Source organism: Poecile atricapillus, chromosome 11 (genome assembly GCF_030490865.1).
Source record: "Poecile atricapillus isolate bPoeAtr1 chromosome 11, bPoeAtr1.hap1, whole genome shotgun sequence".
NCBI classification, from domain to species: domain Eukaryota; kingdom Metazoa; phylum Chordata; class Aves; order Passeriformes; family Paridae; genus Poecile; species Poecile atricapillus.
Genome location: NC_081259.1, coordinates 18,928,125 through 18,952,650, shown reverse-complemented (window position 1 = coordinate 18,952,650; position 24,526 = coordinate 18,928,125). Strand labels below are relative to the sequence as shown.

Sequence of the window (24,526 nt, the reverse complement as noted above, 5' to 3'; positions counted from 1 at the left end):
GTTTGAATGGAATTTAATGCAGGAGCCTGGGTGATACCTTACTTCTACAGGGAGCATGAAATCCTTGGTGAAGGATATGCAGGAATCACACCAAAGCTGTCTCTTGGGGGAAGAAATGCCAGCATGGTGGAAAGTTTAGGTGATCTGCAGATTCTCTGCAGCAGTGGCTGTCAATCCCAGAGACACACTACACAGCACAGGAGACAAGACTGAGGCACTGGGAATGGTAGCACAGTAAATATAAAACCCTTCCCTTTCAGTCCTTTACCCTCAAGTTAGAATATTCTCCATCAGCCTCTTCAAGCACTTATTATTATTATAACAATTATTATATTATTAATATTATTATATTAATATAATATTATTAATATTATATTAATAATATTATATTATATTAACTTATTATATTAATATTATATTATTAATATTATATTATTAATATTATTATAACAATTATTTGACATTAGCACTGCTGGGATTAAGACATTTTTACATCTACCTTTATAATTAATGTAGTAAAGCCATGAAAATGCTTTTTTGGAAAGCAGCTGTGTTTTGAAAACACTGTTTTACAAACATATGAGGAAAAAAGCAGCTTGAGAATGATCTCCAACCTTCCACTGTGACCCCAAGCCTCATTTCTGTTCAGGTAGCAGAAATGCCTCTCAGAATGTACATTTTTCTTGATTAATATGAGAGCTTATGCCAAATGGCATCTGAGTTTTCCACTGACATCAAGCTGTTGTTAAACATTAGCAAATACTCTATCTCTGGAAAGCTGAGATAGGAAAACAAAATCTCTTCCATCACAAATGACATTCCAGCTATCACACTTGATATTTTGCTGAGAATAACAACTAAGATTTGATTTATTTGCATCCCTATATATCCAGGTTTTGTGTAACAACAAGAAGTAAGACTGAGTGAGGCTCTCACTCTTCTTTCTATCAAACAATATCAGAAGAAATCAGCTGAAACTGGCAAAATTAGGCTGTGAACTTGCTGGATGATCGGAATCATGCCCAGGTTCTGCACAGAATGACAACAGACATCTCTCAGTTTCCATGTAGAAAATAAATTAGACCGAACTGAGCAGCTGCCTTCCATATCAAAATTAGCAAAAACATGGAGTACAGAGAAGATACTCCACATTTATGAAATGGTGGTATTATCCTGACTCTATAAAACAACAGGAAAACAAAGGCAGCTCAAGTGCAAGAGGTACAAAAGGAGGTTGAGAAGTGAAAATGGGTTATAAAACTCTATCCTGAAGACATGTGCAGAGTTTAACCAAGCTTGCCCATTTGGCAAATGTCCCCTGTGAAGTCAGGGACAATGGAGGAATGCAGGAGGATGGGATGTTCATATTTACACTTGTCACAATTTCACAGATCAATTTCTTATGATGTGCAGGAAGAGAGCACCCTGAAGCAGAGAGATGCCCTGTGTCTGGTGCTGACTGAGAGAGGATAATCACAGAATCACATCCCCTTACCTTGGGTGCCGGTGAGTCAGTCAAACACTGCTGGGCTGTTTAGTGCAGACACCAGTGAGACTCCATTGGTGTGGGCTGAAGGGAACCGAACTCACAGTGCTGACAGGAAAAAATGATCAATCTCGTTTTAATTAACAAGAACAGACCAGTGGACTTTACAGCACAGCATCATTTCTACACTGCACCATATGCAATCCAACAGCAAGGCAGGAGCCTTTGAGTGATGGAGGAAAATCAGGCCTTTATTTGTGTTTTAGACTATGAAAGCAAACAAGGAAAATCCATGCTTTGGATCAATACTGCTCTCCTCCACATCCCCACTGTGCCATCTGTGGTGAGACAGGAATGTCTCCAGTATCTAATATTACAGGATTTGGGGAAGCTACACAGAGGTGAGATCCCATTCCCTGGCTGACAACAGAACTTCCACACAAGTTACTGGTCCTGCTGCAAGGGATTAAGCCCCCATTTTGTGTGTGGTAAATACGAGTAACTACATTAACCTTAAACTGAAGGAGAACATTTTGTTATATAAGCACATCCCTGCTCCTGTAATGCTATTCATATTAATACAAAACACAGGGGAGATTAAGCAAGTAAATTAAATTTATTAGCATTCTGCTGCTTGCTTCCTAACTAGTGTGGGATTCAGAGGACTAAAGGCTCCTTCTCATGTGGCACAGATTCCAGGTTAGGTGTCAGAGGGACAGCTCAACGTGGCAAGGTGGGTTTCAGTGTCACACTTTTTAGTGGAAGGCACAGCATCTGCTCAGATGCATGTCAGAATCTCTTGTCACTAACATTACACCTTTTTTTCTCTATTTTAAAAGGCTGCATATTAGGAACAGGAGCTGAAACATAATATTCTATTTCATTTTACTCTATTCAGGCACAAAGAGGCATAGATGTATTACACTAGCTAGACATATTTGGAGTCCTCTCTTCACCTGCTCCACTAAATCCTTGGTTGAACACATGATAACCCAGTAGTCTAGAAAGAGAATTCAGAATTAGGGTGGTGAGGAGGGAATAGCCTTCTTTGAAAATGCACAGAAGTTCAAGACATTTTCTTCCTCTTTATGCACACATAACTCTCCCTGACATCAGCTCTGGGACCGAGGCTTTAAGAAAGAATCAAAGATGTATTTCATTCTACAAGCTCACTGCAAGAACTGCTAAAATCAGTAAAATGCAACCTGAAGGGAAAAAAAATTTGGTTTTTCTTTACAAAAAAAACAAACTTTGACAGAGTTGTCCAAGCCAGAATTCCCATTATTGCTGTGTTTATATAGCAGTATGTAAAGGTTTACTTTAGGAAATGTGGTGAGTTAATCAGTGCAAGAGTTAAAAGCAGAGATAATTCCAGCTCCTCTTCATATCCAAGACTGTCAGGAATTCAGTTTACAACAATCCCTCTAAGTTCAGACTCTCCTCCTGCTAGGGTCACTCTTTACCCAGTGGTTAAATGAAAAACAGGGTTGATTGGGAGGGGAAGTCTTGGCAACAGCTTGGACTACTTCTCCTACAATCCTCATCAAATAAGGGGCACACAACAAATTGCTTATCTCAGATCTGCAATTCTCCCCTCCACCCAGCTGTAAATTTGAATTAATTAATAAACGCCCTTATGTTTTCAAGGTCATGGAAAATGAAAAGCACTCAGCAAAATGGATGCACTGACAGTGAAGGGTGTTTGTGGGTGGGGTTTTTATGTAAATGGAAAATCTCGGAGGCAGCAGCTCCTTCATCTGTGCCCCAAGTGCTAAAGTTAGACAACTTAAAAAGAAAATAAAGGAAATGCAAATAAATTATGTTTTGAACAAATGTGACCTTCCCTGGAAATAAGTGCAAGGCTTTATGCAGCAGAGTCTCAAATCACACAAGGAGGTCAAAGGCCCCATGAAGTCGCGGCTTCACAGTGGCTTTGGTGTGTCCCTGCCGACCGAGGGACAGAGGCCAGCTCTGCTTTCTGTCCCCAGCACCTGCTCCCCAAAGGCTCTCAGGGCTCATCACCGAGTGCCACACAGCCCGCAGGAGATAAGGCTTTTGTGGCACCTCTGTCCACCGAGCTGCTGCCAGCTCCTGGCTCTGTTTGAAGCACTCCAGCACGTCCCACAGCTGTGATAACCACGATACACAGAGCCACGCAGCTCCTCTGTCTGCCTGTAACAGCCACTGCTTTGGGAGCTTCCACAGCTGCCTCTAAAGCTCAAACACCTTCACAAATGATGTCATTTTGGGAGTAAGATCATAGAAGCACAGAATGGTCTGGGATGGAAAGGATCTTAAAGATCATCTAGTGAAGGTGTCATTGAGGAATGTGATATTTGACGAGTTAGGAATGCCAACCCTTAGATAAACAGAAACAAGGTGTGAACTTACGGGATCAGTCTCTGGAGAAACACTACAACTGAGTAACTTCTGAAAACAGAAAGGATAATTGAAAACACTCAGCTGGGAGCTCATGGTGCTTGAAGGGTGGACTCTCAAGCCAGTCTTAATCTTGATATGGTCACTGGAGAGACTGTGAAGTGTAAATGCAGATTAGTTGGGGTCCTCAGCACATTAAGGACTGGAGCTGCTGGAGCCAGTCCAGAGGAGCCACGGAGCTGCTCCCAGGGTGAAGCCCCTCTGCTCCAGAGCCAGGCCGGGAGAGGTGGGGGTGCTCACCTGGAGGAGGCTCCAGGGAGAGCTCAGAGCCCCTGCCAGTGCCTGAAGGAGGCTTATAAAAAAGAGAGGGACTTTTTGTATGGGCAGGTAATGCCAGAACAAGGGGCAATGGTTTTAAACTGCCAGAGGGCAGGGTTAGATGGGATAGTAGGAACGAATTTTTCCCTGAGAAGGTGGGCAGGCCCTGGCACAGGGTGCCCAGAACAGCTGGGGCTGCCCCTGCATGCCTGGCAGTGTCCAAGGCCAGGTTGGACATTGGGGTTTGGAGCACCCTGGGATAGTGGAAAGTGTTCCTGCTCATGGCAGGGAGTGGATGGGCTTTAAGGACCCTTCCAACCCAAACTATTCCAGGATTCTGTGGGACTCTGGTGCCAAACACAAGTCATCAGACTTTATTTCAACCTTACACTGATACTTAAAGTACGTGACATCAGAAACACATTGATTTGGTCTCAGATATTCACTTGAAAATGTAAAGCGTACTGCAAAGGGGTAGATTTTGTCAAGGAAAAAAGTGGAACAGTATGAAAGTGATGAGGAAAATCCAGTGCCTGCAGTTCCCACAGGTGGGTGGGTGTGTGAACACCTGACGTTCCTTAGGACAGCAGAGGCCACGGTACCAGAGCCGAGAACTACACTGGGGCCTTGCTTCAAATTTCTGAGTAAAAAACCTCAGAGTTCATCTGCCCCCAGGCTGACTCGTGCTGCCAGAACTGGATGAGGTGCTCTGGGGAGAGCAGGGCTGTGCAGTAACACAAGATGCTGCAATTTCGTCAGCACCCAGAGATCTGGGCAGGGAGGCTGCCAACCACAGACCACATTCCAAAGAAAGGAGGCACAACTGTGTGAAACATTAATAAATGGAACAAACCTAAGGAAACACCCCAACTACTAACAAAGCAACTAAAGCACAGGACAGCACTATTTATTACAGAAATCAAAGCAGTAAATCAAATATTCTGAACAGAACATTTTCACTAGCCTTTGATTTCCTCACTGTGAGGAATCCCATTCATGCCTTGCACACAGCTGGGTAGAAGCACATGGGAAGTGGTCAGTACCACGGGGAAACTTCCAGAATTGCTAAAAAGCACCTTTTGCTGCTTATTTTGATCCATTTCATGCATCTGTCACCCTTGACGTTGTTAATACATTATTTATCCAATTTGTGTGAGTTCCTCCAGTCCATGCCCAGCACTTGTGGCACACCTATGCTTGCATTTGACAATAAAGTCACGGTGATGTGATTTTATTGTTGCCATTATCACCACCACTAGTATTAAAAATCAATAACATAGACTGCTCAGCAAAATACCCAGTAGCAGAACCAACTGTTGTACACCTAACAATTATCAGCACATTATCAAATCCGTATGGATCTACGTCCCTGCACGGACAGCTCTGCTTTTGGCAGTTTCTATAATTTATTAACAGGAGCAGATACTTCTGCAGTGAGAAAATTAACTTGTATCACTGCAGCCGGTGAAGTTTCAGGCAAATCTGAAGCACACAGCAGTGACAAACCCTCAGCATCTAGATGGAATTTGCTATCTCATTTCTGATGAAACACATTTTAACCTGTCAGTCTCCTGACAGCTTTTACTTGTCTCTTTCTTCTACATTTTATTCTGTAATTTTTGAAAACTGGCAGCTTCTGTAGCCTTTTACAAAAAAAAAAAATCTAATCAAAACACATTGTAACCATTTTCCTCTATGTCTACTCTTCGAATCCAGAGCTAATCATGCAATTCCCCAAGGAAATTAGAATCTGCAAAAGCTTGTGTATTGGTCTCAACACAAAGCTCATTTAACTTTATATATATGTAAAATCACACACTGATGTCCAAAAAGTAGAAGCAAAATAGCAGAGGCTAATAAAGCAAAAATCTATCAGGAGATTGAAGTATCTGATGCCCTTGGTTTCCATCTGCCTCTCTCAGACCCACACTCTGAAATTTTTGCTTTAGTAAAGAATTAAGCTTTTATTTTGTTCATGCAGAAGCCAGAAATCACTCTTGGAAAATAGACACTAGAAACTGTTTTCCACAGAAAATTAATGCTGCAGTTTCCAGCTGAAATAGGGGAAAATATTTTACCTATATGTGCTTGTAACATTTTTCTCTGACAAAAAAAATGTTCAGCTTCTTCTATAGATTCCAACAAAGTTCCAAATCTACTGGCAAATTCTGAATGTTTGACAAGCACAATTTGAGAAAGCCTCGTGGGGAAGCAGTGATTAGAGAAGGCAACTGGCAGCTGGGAAGCCCACGCTGTATTCCCTGTTTCATTACTGATGTCTCTGGATGACCTTGTCAAGTCATTTAATGCCTTTCTGCTTGCCTTTCCCTATCTGCAAAATGCTTAGATAAACACCTCCCTTTTGGAAACACTCTAAAATTGTTTATTTTGGAAATAGTTCCTTGGATGCTCAACCAGCTCTCGAGTGCAACATCGGATGAAAAACACTAGGGCCACAGGACATAAATGTCAATCTAATATTTTCTAATTAAACCATCTAGATGAAACCATGCAGATTAAACCATCACAGCTTAATAGGTTAACCTCATCCCTGAAGGTTTTACTTCAGATGAGACAGTAGTTATTTTATTTTTATCAGCCAACACAACATCATCAATACAAAGCATACAGGTAAAGAAAAGCAGAAAAGAAAATGGCATATTTTTTCTGCTTAATTTGACTATTTAGCCAAGTTTCTTCTTGGTCAGATGTATTGTATTGCGGTGGTCAATGCACAGCACTGGGATTAAAGGAACTGGGATGGCGCCCTCATGGTGATGGTTTAACCATCAGGGGATGGTTAAACTCGTGGTGATGGGCATCCACAAGCCCATATGGGACAGTCCTGAATGGTACCTGGATCCTCCTGCCCCCTCAATGACCAGCTCGTGAACATTTTTATTGTTAATGGGCCAAGGTATGTAATATAAATGGAACATCAAAGTGCAGTCACGTCACCATCACTCCTTGTCCAGGGATAAAGTGTAGCATTTCATCATTGTACGAGCATCTAATAGCTAAAATGGGGAAGAGAGTGCAATTTTGATTTATTAATCCAGCTGTTTGCCCATGCTGGTTAAAACCATGACATACATTGAAAACAGTTTTTTCGACAGACCCCAAGTCAGGTACCACAAAAATCCCTGTTGTAACTCTAGGAATTGAAGGCAACCAAGAAGTGGAAAGGGAATCGAAGAGTGTAGGACACCGTTTTTACAGGGGCTTGCCGCGTTCTACCTGAGGACATACTGGCATCTTGGCCGGGTTCCACGGGCATGTCACAGGGGCGGCGACAGACAGCGAGAGCTTCACGTCCTCGTCCTCGTCCTCCTCCTCCTTGCTGCGCAGCTCCCACCGCGCTCCCTCACACGCCACAAAATGGCGGCCACGGTGTTCGCACTCCTCTCTCCCCTCAGCACCGGCGGGCGGACCCGCCACATCGGCACGGCCGGGGGCCCCTTTGGAGAAGGGAGAGGCTATAGCCACGCTACCCTCGGAGCGGGCGAGGAGGAAGAGAAAAAGTTAGGGGAAGAGAAAAAGTAAGGGGAAGAAAGGGAGAGAGCCAGGAGCTGTGCGCGGCACCGCTGAGGCGAAATAGGCGACAGCCCCTCATAAGGACGGGTCGCCACAGAGGATGCGGCGCGAGCCCCCCCCCCTCGCGCTGATTGGCGAACAATTCCCGCCACTCGCTCTCTCCGCCTTCCTATTGGCTCCTGCTTCCCGCCCAGCTCCCGCGCGCTGCCCGCAGCCGCCCCTCAGAGCCCTCAGCGCGGCATGGCGGCGGCGGCGGCTGGCGGCGGCTGTGGCTCCCAGCCCGGGCTGGCTTCGGCGCCGGGCAGCGCCGGCGACACCTCCCTCCTGGGCGGCGCCACAGTGTGGCCCTTGAAGCGCTACGGTCGCTTCCTCCCCCCGAAGGACGGTGACGATGAGGGGCAAAACACCTCTTGGAAGGTGCCGGCGGCGCGGGGAGGATAGCGGGGTGGTGTGGGGTAGCTGGCTCTGCTGTGAGGCAAACACGAATAAAATGAGGTCTTTCAGGTGTCTTTTTGCGAGTCCAGAGCTAAAGCAGGAATTGGGAGAGATTTTGCTTCGTGAATTATTAATGACAACACATCAGAGTGTTAGTGGCCCACTTTGTTTTATTCCTATATCGAGCAGTAACCTGTGGTACTAAAATCTAGAGACCAAGGTGGAAGAATCCAGAGGGTTGTTCTAAGTAGTTAAATCTGTATATGCAGGCATAATTAGTGAAAAAAATAATTTGATGTGCCTCTTGTCTGTGGGTGTGGAGGGCAAGTTGCATTAGTGAGATGTGAATTACACACCTGGCTTCTAACAGCGACCTTTGAGACCTTTCATTTGGCACTAGAAATGGGACTTGTAGGTTCTGTGCTTGCAGGGCTGGATTTTCCTTTGTCTGTCTTTTTAAAGGTGTTTGAATCAAATGAAGAATCAGGCCCTCTTGTCCTTACCATTGTGGAGTCTGGCCATTTCTTTATTTCCCAAGAGCGAACAGTGCTGGTAAGTTTGTCATCTATAAAGAGCATTTCTCCTTCATCATTTACCACCAGTATTAACTCTGTTTCTTTTCTCAGCTTCATTTTCTTTCCCCCTGAGTAGGAACTGTCAATCTTGTTTTGCTGATGGTAATTCTCATGTTCTCCTTTCCCTTCACATTTATCAGAACAATACTAAATACATGATTTCCTGCTGAGGATCAACGTTTCTTCTGCGGTTCTAAAAATCTAGGTGAAGAGGTAATGCTAAGTGTTGCTGATGTTGAAAGATGTTTGGGGTTTTTTTTTCATGATTCTTCTGACTAAGAAAACAGAAAAATGCTCTATTTAGAAATAGGTAAAACTATAATTTCTTACATCATTTGCCAATGACCTGCTAATATTTTGGTTTGACAATATGGTTTATCAAAGGGTTTGTGTTTTCTGTGTTGGATGATGAGATGTAACAAACAGCATAAGATTATTGGAGGCAAAATTCAAACTTGTGTCAGCTGGTTTTCCTGTAGCCTGCACTTGCTTAAGCATAACCAGTTACTAAGCTAAATGTTATAATGACAGCAAAAGGGAAATTGTGTGTAGGAGGAGTGGGTTTGATGCTCTTGACATAGAAGACCTTGCTGGAGGATGGAATTAAGTGTGTTCAGTGCACATCACCAGTACTCAGAGGTGATAACGAGTAGGAACTGGCTGATAAATATGTTAGAAAGGTATTACAAACCAGTGGAAGATGCTGCAGTATAAAGATAACAAAGCTTTTTTAATAGAACGTATAAGAGACTGTGTTGCACCTTGGAATATATGTAAGCTTATAAATTAGTTTTTACTGTGCCTCTTAAAGGGTCTTAAACTTGTAGAAATTAAAGTTTAGGGGAGAACCATGGATACCCTTGAAGTTTTTGGCCTGTGTGTTAGGAACATTGAATAGTTAATGCATGAGCTAACAGGGAGCTGTTACTGTGGATGGCCCTCAGGTCATTCAGTGAGGACAAGGTAAAAAGGGACCCTGGAAAGGTTTTGGCAGTTGTGTTGAGTAAGAGAAAGGAAATAAGTTTTGAAACTGGGGATGGAAATGAGACTTGCTGCCATCCCTTAGCACATTCTGCTTGGGATAACTCCGTGCAGGATGTTCCTGTTCCCAGTGGCTGTCCCTGTTAGTGATCAGTAACTGACATCACTCTAAAAGTCCTTGCAATAACCATATAAAAGCTAACAGCAACTTCTAATCACTAACCAAAGTGCAAAAAAGGCACAACCCAAAGCTGCAGCCCTTCAAAGACTTGTCTGGCAAAGGCTGAAGCTGGCAAGTAACAGGGCAGATAAAAGTGTGCTGTCAGAAAGGGTGAGGGATCAGAAAAGCTTCTAAAAACTTGGCTGAGAAAAGCACTTTTCTTGCAGCTCTTGTGTTTAGTGGCTAGTGAAGCTTTCAGGCAGCTCCTTTGCATGAAATGCCAGATGAGGAATTTCTGGGATCCATCAGGACTGTTCCAGCTTCTAAGAGACACTGAGATACTGCAGGAACTATCACATAGTGCAGGAGAGGAGGAACAGACATGCTCGGTAGATGTGACCAAAATACAGTACTGAGAGTTCAGAAGAAAAAGAGAAGTTGTTCTGGTTTTTTTCAAACATTTATTTTGGCAATACTTCTACGCCAACCTTAAAGTTGGAACACTGACATTTAGAGAGTTGTTAAAGGTTCTATCGAGTTGGTTTTTACAGGCTGTGGATTGGTGCAGCTGTTTGAGCAGGGGTGTTTGGGCTGGTGGCAGAGGTGTGTTCTGTGCATGCAGGACTGAACCGGTGGGAGAGGCACTGGTTCATGCTGGGGTTGTGTGTTTGTGAGATTGGACCAGCTGCAGCCCTCCCACTTGTCCTCTTAAACGTACCTGAGTGGCTGAAAACCCCAGCAAATACTCAGGGTGCTTGTTTTCATAGAATCCCAGGATGGTTTGGGCTGGGAGGGACCTCCCATCCCATCCAGTGCCAGCCCCTGCCACGGGCAGGGACACTTCACTGTCCCAGGCTGCTCAGAGCTCCATCCAACCTGTTGTTGAGCACTGCCAGGGATGGGACATTTTGCAAACTCCTTCCTGAGATGCCATGCGACAACAAACCAACTTGAAGTGCTGCTCAGGCTGCAGAAATCATCAGAAATGGTTAATCTCAGTGGTTCTGTCTCCCTCCAGTTGCAGCTGTCAGTGCTGTCACAAACCTGTCACAATATTTAACCAGGCTTTGCACGACTAAGTACAGACCGTGCTTGGAGGCTGTCACACACCAAATCCACTCACTGGGGGTCCATTATCCTGGACGTTCTGTCAGAGGGGATAATGCACAGCTTCTGCTCCAGAGGGAACAGATCAGCTTTGATGGAATGCTGCAGCTGCTGCCATGCTTTTACTTGTGCTCTCCTTTCCTCTTGCTGGCCTGGGCTGGGCTGTGTCACACCTGTGTGCTGCCTTACTAGGATTGAAGTTCCCTCTGATGTACTCACACAGCTGTTTTGTGCTGTGTTGGAACTGTATCCTTTAAATTGTTGATGTCTTGTCTTTTGATCTATCTCTTAATCCCTACTTTTCAGCCCTTTTGATGTGCTCCGTGCTCCCGGGTTTGAGGGAACTGGATAACAATTACTGTAGCTTTGTAGCTCTGCACAGGAACAGGGTGAGGCACAAGATCTGTGTCACAGGGCCACGTTGCCTTCTCAATGTGCAGAATGTGTATTTTTGTAAAATTGTTGCTGATGAATAATAAAAGGATTTGTTTCTGATTCTCATCTATGAACAACATTTCCACAAAACTGAAAGAGTTGGGAAAAAAATAAGAAATTTCTGTTTTCCTGATGGCTGGATTAATATCCATAGTAGGAACAATATTCAAGTGTTTCTGATTGCTATCAAAATATTTTCTCTATGATGGGTGTACTTACGTATTCTCTTAGTCCTTTTAATTTTATTTAAGTAGGAAAGTTAAAAAACCTTTTCCTTAGAGCCCACTGGCTCTTTTATGATCCGTTTCTAAGAACAATATTTATAAAATAGCAATAAAATACTCACATATCCTGACAACTGATTTTTTAATAAATACAGAAACAACTGTTTTCCTTTCAAAATACCATCTATTCCTTGTGTAATGGAATGAAGAGGAGGGTAAATGGAACTTCAGAGCATGGAACATAAAAATCCCTGATGTGTAATGCAAATTAAAGGGTGCTTTGATTTGTTTTGTTTTATTCTTTTTTAAACCAAATTCTTCATTTGGAATTAAATTACATAATGCATTTTTAGGACCTGTTTTTGCTGCAGTGTTGCCTAACAGAGTGGATATTTGATGGTAGGAAAACCTCATTCTTATATACTGTAGTCAGTGGAATTTTACAGGAATATCTCAACAGCTTCTCTGGTAATTTCTGGCCATGCTCAAGATACATTATGTTCTGTTTACCACAACTCTTATTTCCTTTCCCCTCTGTATCAGCACATCTTGGAAATTATATTTTGGTGTTTTATTCAGTGCAATTGTTTCTGGTGCTAGAATTCATGATATCCTACAAGTTAAACAAATTGAAATTGTGAAGAGGACTTAGTTAATAGGATAAAATTAATCCGGAGTAATTGATTTGTGACCCGATCTTTTGAAGAGTAGGCTAAATGTCCTTAGTGCCCTCCTGGTCCCCTCATGACTTCTAATAAGCTACCAGTGCTTAGGGTACAGTGGATTCTAACTCATTAATTAGGCAAGCATTCAGCAGGCATCCTCATGTTCCTGATGCTCTCTTTGCAGTGCCTGAAACTCAGGCACCAAATTTTGCAGATGAGATTCACCACAGTGCCCTGGGCAGAGATGGTCCCTGTGCAATAAATGAGGGCTCCTGAGAGAAACCTGGGCAGCGAGAGGCAGAGCACTGCAAAGCCACAGAAGGTTCTTCTTTTATTTAAGTTTCGTTGGCTTATTTAGTACCACAACCATAGTTCAAAAATCTCAATTTCAGTTTGTTTATTTCAACATGTTGATGTGACTGTTTTGGATGAGCTGGGAGTATCCTTCTGCATCAGCTTTCCCATTTCGGTTTCATGTCAAGGGCTTCTGCTCTTCCCTTTTCTCTTGCCCCAGTTCTCCTAAACCCAGCTCTCAGAATTTTTATTTTATTTGGAGATTATGATCAGTCTGGGGAAGTACATATTTTATATTGGGAATGGAAGAATACATTATGGGGACACCCTGAAAAGCTTTAGCATCCAGATCCCCTCTCTGTGTCCCTAGACAGATGTCACTGGGAAAAAAACCCCAAACAATTCAGGTTGTCGCTGTGAAGAGTCAAGGTTTGTGCTGGGGTGAGGGCTTATCTCTGCTGTCAGTGGCTGTGGTGTGAACCCACGGGAGCCCTGCTCCTGCAGGCAGGTTTGCACTTTGGCCAAAGCCATCCTCTGGCTGCGAGTCCCCTCAGGGGTGGCTCTGTGTCCTGGGTTCCCTCCCTCCTTCAGCCTCTGTGTACACACAGAGCACTCTGCCTAACGAGTTCTCTGCCTCTGTGTTCTCTGCCACAATCAAACAGCTTAAGAGCAACATTTGAGGGGGGGAAAAGGATCCTGCAAAGCTTAACATCCTTTTATTCCTTACTCCTGTTTGTCTGCCTCGATTGGCAGGGTTGGAAATGCGTGCAGGGACAGCTTTGTGCTTCCCTCACTCTACAGGTTGTCTTGTTTGGGGTTTTTTCTTGGCTCTCCTAATCTTGATTCAATTTTCAAGACAGCTCGTACTGCAGAAATCAAACCTGATGTATTTGGCCTTACTTAGATGCTGGAAATGGATACAAAAATGTCTACTTCCAGGTGTGTTACAAGGTAGTAATGAAGACTGCAGTGAAATTACATTAGAAGTTTAATTTTCACAACTGCAGTCTACAGTCATCAATTAAGAATTTTTACTTTTTAAATAGAAAATTGTTTATTCTAGGAAAAAACTGTAAAATGGTAACTCACATTCTCTTTTGGGAAGGCAAGGAGTTAAAAATTGCTATTTTTCAGATTTATGCAAACATTTGATTTAGAATCTATGTCATGTTTCAAGCTTGTCCAGCTTTTTTATTATAAAATAGAATATATATTTATTATAATTGTTATTATAATTATTATAACAACCTATTAATAACAAAATCCTTATTAAAGTGTCACCACTTACCTGTAAACACCTTCTCCAGTTTTTTGAAAGCATCTCAGTTTTGCCTGTCCTTTAACATTCTGTCTAATTCTTGAACATCATTCACAAGCTTTTTCTGCCTGCTTGCTCACACATCTTTATTTTTCCTGTCTCCTGAGGGAATGGTTCATAGCAGTCCTTGCAACTCCATCACCTCGGTTCTCTTTTGATAAGAACCACGCTGTGGGTTCACCTGGAAATAACATTTCCATTGCTCTGGTGCTCCCCCCTCATGTCATGGTACCTGACCTTGGGAAAGGCAAGGGTTAAGGAGCTGTCTCAGGTGCCTGCCTGGAAACTTTGGAAGCAGACTGCTCTGTTTTCCAGGGAATTGTGTCCCATGGTGCTGTCACAATGGTGTGAGCAGTATGTTGTCTGAGGCCTGTAGCAGCACCACCCTGGCACCTGTGCACTGTTAATTCACACAGTAAAACTCCCTTCATCTCAAACTGACCTCATTCTTTCCTGCACCTTCCAGAGTCCTTAATCCATGACATGATACAATGCATACATTCCTCGGAGCTGTGAACTTGGAGAACAAGCTGGTGTATTTGCATTTCATGGGCCTGCTAGAAGAGGCAGCCCAGACTGAAGAATGTGTCTCTGTATGGCATTCTGGGGTTTTGTTTGTCTTTTTTAATACTGCTTGTGATTTAAGGGCAGATTGGGTCGTGTTTGTGACCAAGCAAAAAAGCTTTTCCTCCTAAACTGTTGTTTACACTTAGTTTTGTTTGAAAACATCTGGCTTGTGCATGAGTGCATCCAGACTAACTGATGCAAGCCAGCATAGCTGAAATGCTACACAAATAACATTTCTTAGATACAGAGTCATTTTCTGTTCAGCTAGGGTTGCAGTCTAACAAAACATAGATAATCTATTCCTGCGTTGTTTAGCACCGTGGGGTTTCTAAATGCTACAATAAAAAATATTCATAAATCACACACAATACCTTCCAGCACAGCTCACAGCCCTCATTACACAGCAGGTTTCTGAATGCTGAAATGTGAAGTCAGAACAAAAGTATTTCCCAGTCTGTGCTGGACTCGATGGCTCTGAGGCTGGATCAGCATTTCTGGCTCCTGCCTCATGGCAGCTGTGGTCACATCTTGCCTACTTCCAAAACATTTGGGAAACATCTTGTTTTGTTTTCTCCTTCAGCTTAATTCCACCCAGTCCTCCCTCTGAGAAACTTAGATTTTGATCACAGATGTAGGAAAGTTTTCCTTTACCCAACTTCTGCTACAAGTAGTTGTGGACAACAACAGGGGTATGTGCCTGATGGCACTGGTGACCCAACTTAATAAAGTGCTGCCATTTCTCTCTTCACGTGGTGAACATTTGGGCTCCTGTGCCCCTGCCCTGTTCCAGGCTGCATTTTGGGGATATTCTGATTAATCTTACACTGCCATCTGGCTTTGCCCCTGCCTGGCTGACTGAAGCAGCTCCTGCTCAGGGGAGCAGGGACCAGCTGCTGTGTTCCCTACTCTGGCAGCCTGGTGGCAGCACCAATCCAGAGGGAACGCTGCTTTTTTCCGTGTCATCGCCCATGTCCAGAGCACGGTGCGAGCCAATCCATCACCTGTGGAAAGGCACAATGGACTGTAATCCCAAAATACTGCCTTGCACTTGCCAGGCCCTGCCCCACGCCCCGCTGCTGGCTGTTGGCAGAGACCCTCCTGGCTTCCAGCGTGGCTCAAGGGACACGTTTATTGTGCTCTTCCCTCCTGTTGCTCTGAATTCACTCACCTGGCTTCATATGCACTGCCCCAGGCCAGGCTGGATGGGGCTTGGAGCACCCTGGGACAGTGGGAGGTGTCCCTGCCCATGGCAGGGGTGGTACTGGATGAGCTTTAAGGCTCCTCCCAAACCAAACCAGGCTGTGAATACAGAGAAAACGATTTTAAAAATAAAGTGGTTAAACTTAAATTTCAGTTAAATGGAATTTTGGGGTTGGAGTTGGGTAATCAAATAAAAATTCTGAATGCTGGTTTTCCCCACTTGTTTTACCTCAGAAACAGGACATATAAAAGAACCTGGGAAACATCAATAAAATAGTTGGTAGGAAAGTTAAACAGTGACTGCCTTTTATAATTTCTTTGAAAACAGTTACTATTTTAAGTAGACAACATTTGTTCAACCTTCATCTCCAGTGAAAGGAAAAACACCGTAAAAGCAGACTGAATATGGGAATAGCTATATTTAAATAAACAGTTGGTGTGTCTCCAAAACATAAACTACTTGAAATGAACAGGACAAGCACAAGTGGCCACAAATTAAAGTGGCCTAGTGAAGGAATGGCTTAGAACTGCTTCACTGGCAGCATTTTGGGGCTTGGTTCAACCTTTCCCCATTGCTGACCAAGTGATCTCTCCCTGTTGTTTTGACCTTGAGGCCTTTTCTGCTTAGCACATCCTGCCTCAGGGCACTTTTGGTGTGTTCAGTCCAGAGACACTGCAAGGGACTGGCCCTCTTACCTGCTCTCACAGCACACAGGGAAATTCTTTTCTCCCTCTGACACCAGATCTTTTGGGAACGGTACTTCCCTGCTGGCTGACATTCTGGAGTCTGTCACAGCAGATGTCTGCCATCCAGTCTGCCTTTGGTTCAACTCTTCACAGCTTTTGAGAGATTCCTCTGTAAAGTTAAAAATGCAGCTCAAAATCTACATGCAGCTGCTGCATGAGACCGTAAAGCCAGTGCCAGCACAGTAAAGGAGCAGAGTCACTGAGGTGATTCCTGTACCAAAATAGAATGGCAGATGGTTTTCCAGCCTGGACCCACCTGAGATGGGTGGTGAATGTGGCAAACACCGCTGGCCCTTCAGGATGGACATGACTTGTGATGTTTGATCCTTAGGACCCCTTGAAAGCAGCCTGGGCTCAAGCCCTTGGTAATTGAAAGTATTGTGAGTTTGACTAAAACAGGTGCCTGATTTCCTCCCTGCCCTAACATTGATTAATGGTTGGGGATTTTCCCCTGTACTTTGCTAAATAATGGCTCGGAGTGCCTTGGGAGATGCAGTCCATTGCCTTGCAGTTGTTTTTCACCTTCCTGGGGTGTTTTTACATGAAGCTGAGCGGTCTGTCAAGTTTGAAGGGACTGACAGTGATGCAACTGGAGTATAAAAACATCTTTATCCAATTAATGAAGCTGCTGCTCGGTTCCCTGAGTTCACCTGGAGCCAAGGCCTCCCGGGCCTTGGATAAAACGGGGCCGCGCCATTCCCCGGATTCGCCTGCCCTCTGCTGCCCTCCCGGGCAACTTCAGCACTCAATGCTCCAACTACAGCTGCTTTATTCTGGTTTTCAGGAGCTTCCATAGCATGCACAAATATAAATGTAGAGGGGTACGGAAATGAGAACATACCTCGACACAGTATTGTTCCTGGATTTAATCCCTGGAGTGGTAAAACTTCCACAGTGGCAGCTGTTTGACAGCTCCAAAACCTGCAGTGACTGATCTTCATTAGGGCTTTAATTGCATGACAGAACTTAAACATGTGCTCCTGGGTGCTGCTGTTTGCTGTGCCACTGGTTTGTGCTTTATTCATTTCAGGAAGGCTTTTCCCTGATCGATTCCCACAAGTGGCTGAAGATTGTGAGGAGAGCAGAGTGCCTGCTGCTCCGGGCACAGGCCAAGGTGAGCTGAGCAGCTTGGAACATTCCTAATATGTAACACAGATATGGAAAAAATCTCTCAAATTTGGCTAAATTAAACTAGGAGGTGTTAATTATCTATTAGATAATTAGATTTTTTTTATTTTTTTTTACTCTAAATACTAGACAAGAGTGGATTGAATAATCTCAGTATCTTTTTTAACTGCTAATATTCAGTTTTTAGACCACTGTCCAAGAGTGAGCTGCTTAAACAGCCAGACTGGTTTTATTTCACAAGCTCTCTGCCATGGCTAACAAAAAGTCGAAGCAAATCTCTTCCAAGATACCTCTGAGTCAGACTGCACTTCAGCAAACAAATTCTCTAACCAAGCAATTACTGAGCCATTTTGTGGCTCCTGGCACAGTGGCAGCAGGCTGGTGGTTAAGGTATTTGGTACTCAAGGAAACAAAATGGACACGGGTTTCTGGTCTCCCATTCAGCTCTCCCAACGAAAAGCAGTTGGTTTGCCTTTAAATAATCAAACAGCACTTTCTTCTTACCAATTTGTGTAAAAATCTTAGGTTTTTTTTGTTCTTAGATGAACTCTGATACTCTCATGTATCTTAGTGTTTTAAATTCATGGGTTATGCCTGAAACCACAACACCTCTGCACTCTGCTTTCTCTCAGCTTGTTAGAAAGCCTGAAGACAGCTGGGGCAGGAATTAGTTCTGATGAACCAGCAGGTTGTTCCTTGCCAGCTACCAGAGCCAGTCCCCCAGTGCAGCATTAAGGGATTCTGCTGCTCCTCACCAGCCAGACAAAACCAACATCACCCTCACTGCGAGGCTGCAGCAAAGCTCTGAGGGGCAGTTCGGGAAAGGAGGAATATTAACAGCCTGAAATTAATTCTGTGCATCTCAGTGTTTACTTACCATAAATCCACACAACTTCAGCTGGATTCAGTGGCACTGCAGTGGTTCTACCACACAGCTTCTCTGCTTTATATCCTAACAGGATGCAGCTTCTGTGCTCATCTTTATGATAAATTTCTGATTTCTCTTGTACTCCTTGTTTTTTATAAGTCATTACTACTGCATTTACAGTGGAACTTACTCATCACTCCAAATATGGCTTCAAAAGGGCACCGTGGGCTCTTAGCCAGCAGAATGAGTTTCAAAACTATGAACGGGAGCAAGGTGAATGTTCTTCATAAGTTTACAATAAATTATTTCCCTTCATATTGTTTTCCTTGAGCTCAGCCCCCCACCCCAGCATGGAAGAGGTGCAAATTTAATGATTCCATGACCTCAGGGTTCTTTAATACTTGAGCTCTTGTGTGGTTCAGGTGTGACTGCCCAGTCCTGTTTATGCCATAAACCTTGACATATTGCAGCTCTCTTTCCACAGAGGAACAATGTTTAATTTTCAAGGTCTGCTGTTGTTTATGAACTGCAAACTCAAGTCTTTAACAGTCCTTGTGAGAAACCCACAGGAGTCCAAATAGCTCAGCCTCAAAATTGATTTGGGGATCTAAACAAGCAAGCACTCTTTGAAAGTGTCCTAGAGAAACTCCACTAAGTTCCTTTCCTGTCTCTGAAATCAGAACTCACCTACCTGTGTGGCACCCCACCACCTGGTGCCTGGGTCTGTGAGGCTGCCCCAGTTCCTTAATTAATAGTAATGAGGGCAAATCCAACGGGCACTGGCAAATGAGTGCTACACTTCACATTAGTTTGACATTTTCCCCTTTAAAAAGCATGGAGGCAGGGTTTTGTGCTTGCCCTGCCCTAAAAATCTCTTTATGTGAGTCAGACTTCTTCAAGCAGCAGGCATGTAAACACAGGGGCTGTCAGGAGGAGCTGCCTCATCTCTGAGACAGGAACTTTAAAGTGAGAGGTGCCCTTGCACTCGCGCTCCAGCAGCCCAGCAGTGTGGAATTAAAATGGGCACTGAAAATGGGTTTTGACATTGGAACCTCACGAAGATGAAGACCTAAATAAGACAGGCTGGGCCAAGGAGAATTTGCTGCTTTTCTAGTACTTGGAGTTCTTTAAATTTGAAATTTCAAGATCAAACAGAAAGTTCCATTAATTAGCTCTCTAAACACTGAATATGCACCCACCTTACATCAGCTTGAGGTGCTTAGGCCAAGCTTATCACCCACCATAGATTGCCATCCCCATTTCAGGGCAGTTTGCTGAACCTGGGGCACTTACTAAAACTACCTTTTATGGCACAGCCTGATAACCTACTCTGGGGAGGGTCAGAGCTATCTGTGAGTTTTCAATAATTTTTAGTATCATTTCACTCTTTGAAGTAATGCATTTAAATTTCCTGCACTCTCATTCAACATGTTGGTTTCTGGTCAAGGAACATCTAGGTGAGAGCCAAACTGAATGTGTTGGTTTAGCTACACACAGGTAGGATTGACTTTGATGCATCAGGAACATGAACCCTAACTGGAACATGCCATTCCCTGAATTTATAGTTCAGATCCAGAGTTAACTTCTGCTTACTGTTGTGTCATTTTTTGTCACAACTAACTGTGGCAGAGCTGGCACACCCTTACAGGATACTGTAAGGACACCTGCAGCAACAATAAAACTTAATTTTCCTGCTATGTGTAAAAGCTGAGTCCTGGCAAGGCCTGTCCACTTGGCTAAACATCGAATTACTGACAGGTGGCCCTGCATCACTTACCCTTTTCTTGCATATTTTTATCTGACTTTCAAGTCTGCAATCACAGCCTTCTGGTTAAGCTGCTGGGAATAAAGAAGATACAGCAAGGAAAACCTGTTTATTTGTTTTTAAATCGGTGCAGAGACACACAAATCTATTGCCTTCTTCCCAACTCCAACAAATAAGGATTTAGTCCAAGTAGTTTGAGGGGATTGCAGGTTAATTTGATTTCCCTGTGGTTGTGAGCAGAACGAGTGCCGCATGTTCCGTGTGCAGTTCGGAGGGAGCTCCAAGGAGGAGGTGCAGGAGCACTGCCGCAGCTGTGTCCAGAAACTCAGCGAGTACATCCCGGTGCAGGGGGCTGAGGAACAGAGCCAGCAGCTCTGCCACGGCACCAGCCAGGACACCCAGGGCATGGACACTGAGCATGCAGTAAGTGGCCACACACCCCCAAAACCCATCACCTCTGGCTGCCAGAGCTGGGCATGGCGAGTTTCTCACGGCTCTGAGACTGTCTGCTCGAAATAGGAGTTGGGAAATGAGTAGTACAGGGTAAAAAAGGATCAGAGCCAAAAAGGAACCCTGGATCCTGGCTCCTTTCTGTGCTTACCTGCAGCCATAGGAAGCTGCTAGGACTGCCTGCTTACAGTCTGAGCCTAACCTGGCACGCCAAAAAGCAATCTTAGGAGGAACAGAATATTTCCCCTCTCCAGGATAAAGTCCTGAGGTAACTGGGAAAGGCAGAGACAGTGTTTTCCAGGGTGATTATTCTGAAATCTCTGCTCTCTTGGGTGTTTAGATGCATGGAACAGCAGCACTGTGCTCTTGAGAGCATCCATACACAGCATTCTTTGAAGTCACTCCTAGGAAGTCATTTGCAACTTCAGTTTAGCCATGAACTAACAGGCCTGTAGTTAAAACTGTCATGTCTTTCATTTTTAAAGACTGGAGCAGATGTGCATGCAGGCTCCATAAAAAGATGCCTTTTGACTGCAGAAGGTAGCTGAGCACATTCCCTTCCCGTCAGCGCTAAAAATGGAACTGCTTCCCCCCCTGCACATACCCACACTCTGCTTGGTAACAAGCCCTTATTTGCATTTGGTATTTTCTAGCCAGATGAGCCTCTCCCAGACTCCTGCACAAGCCTTGGAGAAAGAAGATCTGTAGCACAGCTCGCACAGGTAAAAAACAAACATCTCGAGTCTGAGAATGAGCTGTCTCACATTCCATTTTCCATCTGGGAAATGCCTTCCCTGAACACTGGGATGCCATAATCCATACTAGCAAAACACTGGATCTGTGTAATGATCCAGAACCAGGGAATTTGCAGCAAAACAAGGTGTTTGGTGGTGTAATCACCCCATTTGAATAGGAACAAATGACAGGCTGAGAGCAGAGAAATACCCAGAGGCAACATCCAAATGAATGGCTCTGGCACTGGTTTGCCTCTGCAGAAATTACTTGTGCAGATCAGCCCTGAAGCCTGAAAGTATCAATCCTGGAATGACACAATATCCCATCTAACCCTGCTCTCTGGCAGTGGGAACCCATTCCCCCTTCTCCTGTCACTCCAGGCCCTTGTCCCAAGTCCCTCTCCAGCTCTCTGGGAGCCCCTTTAGGCACTGGCAGGGGCTCTGGGGTTTCTCTGGAGCCTTCTCAACCCAGACCCACAGCAAAGGATCCCCATATTCCACGGACAGCTTCACAGAGCAATTCTGGGTAAATAGCTGGAAGTCCACTGTTGCTCATTTACTGGGAATTCAGGCCAGTGGAGAAGCAGATGAGCAGAAAACTCTCTGTTGTTTCTGTCTTCCTTACCCTTCTTTTGTAGTTACTGGGTGAGCCCAGAATCCCAGACTTGTTCAGATTGGAAGGGACCTCAAAGGTTACCTCATTCCAAGCCCAGTGCCACTATGCCCAGAGTTCTCCCACCACCACGGGAAAAAGCTGGGAGAGGGGATTAAACAGGGATCAAAAGGATGTTTTAACATAAAAGCCCCATACTTTGTTTCTAAAGGACATTTGGCTAAATGAAAAGCTTGGAAAAGTGCACACTTGGTTACCCCTACACAATCCATGTGGCAACATGTACAGCTCATAAAGAGCATACACTGCTTACAGAACAGATCCCAGCAGGAAATCAGCATTTCCAGGGTAAACTTCCAACTGGAATAACTGCAGGGGCACTTCACATTGTGTAAAAGCTACTCTGGGATCACACCTGGGCATCAGAGAAAAGCTCCCATACACAACCACAGCTGGCTGCCAGCATTCCAAGAGCACCAAACGCAGGGCTGGGGGATGCCTGTGTCGTGGACGAGCTCACGGCCACATTTCCAACCTTCCCTTGGCAGTCGGTGCTGCGGCAGCGGCCGGAGCTGCCCCCGGCACTGCCGCACCCAGCCTGGAGCGCCCGGGAGCTGGGGCCCTTCATCCGCCTCTGCCTCATGGACCAGCACTTCCCAGCCTTCGTGGAGGACGTGGAGAAGGAACTGCACAGGCTCGCCGAGCAGTGAGGCACGCCCGGCACTCCGTGGGGAGCGCACCGCTCCGGCCATTAAAGGTTGAAAAACAAGGCCTACAGCGGTTTTTGTCGGTGTTTTATTTTTAAAAACAGGTGAATCCACTTTTTATACATCATTGCACTTCAACAAATACACAGAACACGAGTTCATGCAGCTACAGTTACGCACGTCATGAGAACCCTGGTAGGTCTATTTCTACAATCTTTAAATCAAGAGAAATTACAGTGTCAAACTAAAGAGGAATAACTAGTTGCATAGAATATCACCATGCTGTAACATTTCATCATTTAAACAAAAAAAAAAAAGGAAAAACCAAAAGAAAATTATAAAAGTTTGCCTGAATTGAATGTACAAGAATATGTCGAACACATCAGTGCAAAAGGATTTGAGAATTTACATGAGTTAACAAAAAAAAAAAAAACCAAAAAAAAAAAAAAACCAAACCAAAAATCACTGAAAAAGCAATCATATATATATATTTATAAACTGAAAGTTTGTTTTTGTTTCCAACTGCATCCCACCACCACCAGCAGCCCCTGGCACCACCCAGCCCTGACACCCAACAGGACACCCCGCGCTCCACGGTTAAAGCCCTTAAGGAAATTCCAATGTGCCGGCCCGGCATCACTCCCCTCCTTCCAGCCATACAGTAAGGAATGAATATCAGCAGCTTCAAAATGAACCACAATGACTTCTGGTTTCCCCTCCCCCAAATATAAATATATACTGTATATATCTTTAAGTTTTGCTGTACTTTACAAAAGAAGTCTCACTAGATGGCAGCGGTGCGGTTTGAGCGGTGCCGAATTTAACAGCTACAGGAAGTAAAAAACAGCGCATGCGTGAACCCGCCTGGCTACTGCTCGTGTAAAGAGAGGAAAGGAGGAAAAAAAAAAAGCAACATTCACAACACATCAAGCCCAAAAGAGTTTACACCTTCTACACGGAAGCATTATTAAAATTCATCTGGCTAGGTCATCCTTGCAGGAGAGGCTAAATAAGGCATGCGTTAGACAGTCATATTGTTGCTCACTTGGAAAGGAAAGAAAAAAAAAAAAGAAATCAGACAGAACTGGAGTTCTAGAACCAAGAGTTCCAACCCTTAAATTTAGCAGGTCATATTGCCATCAGTCTCTCAGAAACTTAAAGCTCTAAAAAAGAAACGAGAAAGAGGTGCTAGTCAATGGTGAACAGTGCGAGCCGCCGCAGCCTGCAATCCCCGCGCTCCCACCGGGGCACGGCTCCCGACAGCCCCAGCTCCACCTTTCAGTGGGGAAATCAGGAGGGCTCGGCAGCTTTGTCTACATTTTAGCAAGCAGGTCCTTAAACCACCCGCCTGTTTGAGGAAATGAATGTTTGGTCCCCCCCGCGCTCCCCGAGGCGCAGCGGGAATGTTTTAATCCGGGGAAGGAGTTTGCTGCCATGCCCCCAGCACTCTGGGCAGGAGGGCTGGGCCTGCCCGCTCCCGGCCGGGCGCAGGCAATACTTACATGATGAGCATTTTTAATTTGTGTTTCTCTGACGTAAGTTTTTGTCTTTGTGATTGTTTGTAGAATTGGTTTTCCTGCAGAAAGGGATGAGAGAGAAATGCACCAGGAATCAGTCACGGGTACAAGGGAAAATGGACATTATTTGTACTTCATTAAACAGCATTTCTGTCTTCCTCCCTTTAACTGGCTGAAGACAACGCTGCTTTAAACTTTGTATTTTAGCACATTTGTTTTCTAGCAAGATGTTTCTTTTCTTTCCTCCAGTGCTAAGAAACGCACCAGACGGTCCAACACCATCTGTAATGTCACATGCAATATCAATCCTATGATTTAT

The 24,526-nt window shown here is 44.3% G+C and overlaps 2 protein-coding genes across 3 annotated transcripts in view; one reads left to right on the top strand and one right to left on the bottom strand.

Annotated features, from left to right (window-relative positions):
* Positions 1–7,032: 7,032 nt before the first annotated feature.
* REC114 (REC114 meiotic recombination protein) lies at positions 7,033–22,770 on the top strand. Its single transcript, XM_058846464.1, has 8 exons — positions 7,033–7,100; positions 7,468–7,704; positions 7,912–8,134; positions 8,615–8,704; positions 17,456–17,539; positions 20,427–20,609; positions 21,290–21,358; positions 22,532–22,770. The coding sequence occupies exons 1-8, from the start codon at positions 7,033–7,035 to the stop codon at positions 22,691–22,693; spliced, it is 1,116 nt and encodes a 371-aa protein (XP_058702447.1). The 3' UTR covers positions 22,694–22,770.
* Positions 22,763–24,526, bottom strand: part of NPTN (neuroplastin) — a 39,543-nt gene continuing 37,779 nt past the window's right edge. Inside the window, exons 7-8 of one of the 2 annotated variants that reach the window (XM_058847069.1) lie at positions 24,193–24,266; positions 22,763–23,853 (exon numbers count right to left, since the gene is read on the bottom strand). In XM_058847069.1, the coding sequence (XP_058703052.1) occupies positions 24,206–24,266 (61 nt within the window). In that variant the 3' untranslated portion in view covers positions 22,763–23,853; positions 24,193–24,205. Of the gene's footprint in view, positions 24,267–24,526 lie in introns of both variants that reach the window. The other variant, XM_058847068.1, reaches the window with a different exon arrangement.